The sequence below is a fragment of the Myotis davidii genome, unplaced genomic scaffold (assembly GCF_000327345.1).
Source record: "Myotis davidii unplaced genomic scaffold, ASM32734v1 scaffold69, whole genome shotgun sequence".
Lineage (NCBI taxonomy): Eukaryota > Metazoa > Chordata > Mammalia > Chiroptera > Vespertilionidae > Myotis > Myotis davidii.
The window spans coordinates 705,098-708,153 of NW_006300363.1; the positions used below are offsets into that span (position 1 = coordinate 705,098).

The window sequence follows — 3,056 nt, forward strand, 5'->3', positions numbered from 1 at the left end:
TATCTTTGCCCTGTCCCTCTTTTCTTGTGTGTCTACTTTTTATCAGGAAAATTGTATTTCTAGACCTTGTCTCTCCTGCCCAATGTCTTCTTTGCTCCTGAAGCATCAGCTGGCTCAAGTCAAGAACATGCAGATCCTCATCCTAAGTGGTTTTTAGCTATTTGTTCTTAATGGCAAATACTTAGGAATGCTTTCTCAACAATGATGACAAGACAGTCTTGATATGAGACAGTAAGAGGTGAATGTCCAAATTCAAGAAGTGCCAGTGAAGCCCGCCTTCAATTAAGTGGACTTATGGAACTTTCCCACAGAGAACTTTAGAGTACAGTCGTTTATTCATTTAGTCAATATGAACTGCATGCTGTTACAGATGGCATTTCTTCCCTGACCTGGAAAGATGAATAATATCCTGAAAAAAATTTAAGAGTGGAAAGTGTGGTTTGTTGGGAAAATGAATTCAGAAGGAGAATAAGCAGCACTTAAAAACAGGAGAGAGGGTGAAGGGAGATGAGAAGGGGTTGGGGGGGAGGAACTTATGCAAGACTACCAAACTCATATAACAAACTAGAGGCCAGGTACACGAAATCTGTGCATGGGTAGGGTCCCTAGGCCTGGCCGGCGATCAGGGCTGATTGGGGCCTTTCGGCTGCTGGCCAGGACCTTCCTCTGGCTGCCAGTCGGGGCCTCCCTTCCCCAGCTGCTGGCTGGAGCCTTACTTCGTTCTGTGCCATCCCCTGGTGGTCAGCACACATCATAGTGAGTGGTCAAACTCCTGGTTGGTTGAACTCCTGAGGGGACAATTTGCATATTAGCCTTAATATAGATAGATACTGACCAAAGGACAAAAGTTAACTACAAGTCTGAGAACTGGATGGAGGTCACTTGTTAAGTTAAATTAATAATTTCCAACATATAATGTTGCCAGCTACTCAATTTTCACAATATTGTGAGATAATCTCTGCCTTCCATTAATGGACAAATTACTTGACAAGACACACACACACCAAAGAAGAGAACTATACAAAATAGCACATAGCCAAGTGCTAGACTGTATGACACACATGAGAGCCATAATTCAGAGACAGATCTAAGTATCAGTTTTATACAAAGTTAACATAACACTTTTTTAGAACTTCTTAGAGCTAAGACTGCTTCTGAGAACAACTATAATGGCAAAGACTGCGGGCTGTACGTCATTTTGTAGCCACACCCATAAATATGGATGGCTTTAGTGCCAGTGACACCACCAAACAACATTCTAAGCAGTTTTACTCGTAATGTCCCTTTATTTTGATCATAGTACAATAACACTTCAGATCTTAGCTCCAAATTGTATACAGTCTAGATTGCTATCATTCCTGGGATCTTTCCAGTCTTTGGCAAATAAAACCCAGAATACAATCAAAGCATTCACAATTAAATGACAAAACACTTGATTTAAACAAAAATCTATCTTAGTTATTACTTTTGTATCTTTAACCTAGATCGGATCCTTTCTCTTCCACCCTCTGTAACAGCTACAAAGTTTTATGTTCTTGTTTAAGACAAAGTAGAAAAAATAAATATAAAATAAAATTTAGGTGCTTCCCATGTAAAACAGATACGTAATAACTTAGATAAAATAACTAAGATTTCTGTTTGTTAAAAAGATACATTCTAGCCAAGTGAGGACATAGCAGGAAGGTGGCCATTTATGAACCAGGAAGTGGGCCCTCACTAGACACTGAATCTGCCAGCACCTTGATCTTGACCTTCCCAACCTCTAATGTGAGAAATGCATTTCTGTTGTTTTTAAGTCTATCGTAGTTTGTTATTACAGCCCAAATGGAATAGGACACCCACTTAGTTGGTCCAGAAAATTTTCTTTGAAAAAATAAAAAATTCATTTTGTAAAATGTGCTTAGAAGCCTTAAAAAAAAAAACACATGCAAAAACAGAATGCAAATGTATGAAAAGCACAATGACTATTAAAGATTATTAAGGACTTTAATCTGTCACTCTATTAATCTGTATCATAAAAAATGAGTACTTTTAAAGACCAAATGGCACAGTTGAACCTAGTTCAGTTATTGAACTCTTAGTCCAAGAGTAAAAGGTTGATCTTTTTTAAAAGAAGGATGAATATTATTGCTGTAATCGAGAGGTAATTATTTTCAAAAGCAGAAAAAATGCAGCAGTGCTTATTAAAATTGTTATCTTACTTTCAAAAAGGAAAAATGATCAATTAACTATCACAGCCTCACCAAATCTATGAGGTTTACCTTATTTTTACCTTGCTAGTAAACAGCTCATCTATATAGCAACCCCAATTTCTGGGCTAAAATTCTGCACAGATATATTACATTGTGGAAGTCAGTGAAAAGGGTGTGTAACTCTCAGATAATAAATGTCATTAAAATAAATCACAGCATTTTAATAAATCTCTTACCAGTTGAAATTCTCGACGTCGGTCATAGGCATTCTGTATGCCGCTGTCTGCCCATAACGCTCGTATAGCAGGAAGATATTGTAAAAAAACTCGAGTTTCCACCAGTCCCTGGGCCACCAAGGGGGAACGGGTATCAAATGACATCATCTTGTCTCCATTGAGTTGGTTTGAGTTATCTCCCCAAGGAATATGAAGCTTCTCTCGAGCATCTACCAGCACCCTCATACCTTGGTTAAAAAAAAGAAAAGAAAGGAAGTTTGATAGGAATCATTAGATTCTCAAAGATTCTATTCCAGGATTATTTTCTTAAAATTCTTTACTACTCCAGACCTACCTCCTCCAAAGATGAAGACCAACATCAAAACAGACATCTGTAACTTCTCAGAGTTTAAAAAAACTAAGTTATTTACAGTCATAAAATCAGAGCCTTGAAAAGCATGCACTATTAAACAACGGCTCTTTCTGAAGGATTTTAACATGTTCTAATTTATAAAATAACTTCTGAGGTAGAAGGTAGTCAGTCACAAGAGGAAAAAAAAAAAAGCTGCAGAGACCGATGTCCAGGCTCTGAAGAAAACGGCTGCAACCAAGATTTTCTGAGCCCCTCAAAAAGACAGTCATTTACGAA

At 37.7% G+C, this 3,056-nt stretch overlaps 1 protein-coding gene across 1 annotated transcript in view; it reads right to left on the reverse strand.

The window, feature by feature from the left end:
• The window catches only part of GNA13 (guanine nucleotide binding protein (G protein), alpha 13), a 23,519-nt gene extending 20,843 nt beyond the window's left edge, over positions 1-2,676 (reverse strand). Inside the window, exon 1 of the mRNA XM_006776666.2 lies at positions 2,429-2,676. Coding sequence (XP_006776729.1) covers positions 2,429-2,653 — 225 coding nt within the window. The 5' untranslated portion in view covers positions 2,654-2,676. The remainder of the gene's footprint in view (positions 1-2,428) is intronic.
• Positions 2,677-3,056: the final 380 nt, after the last annotated feature.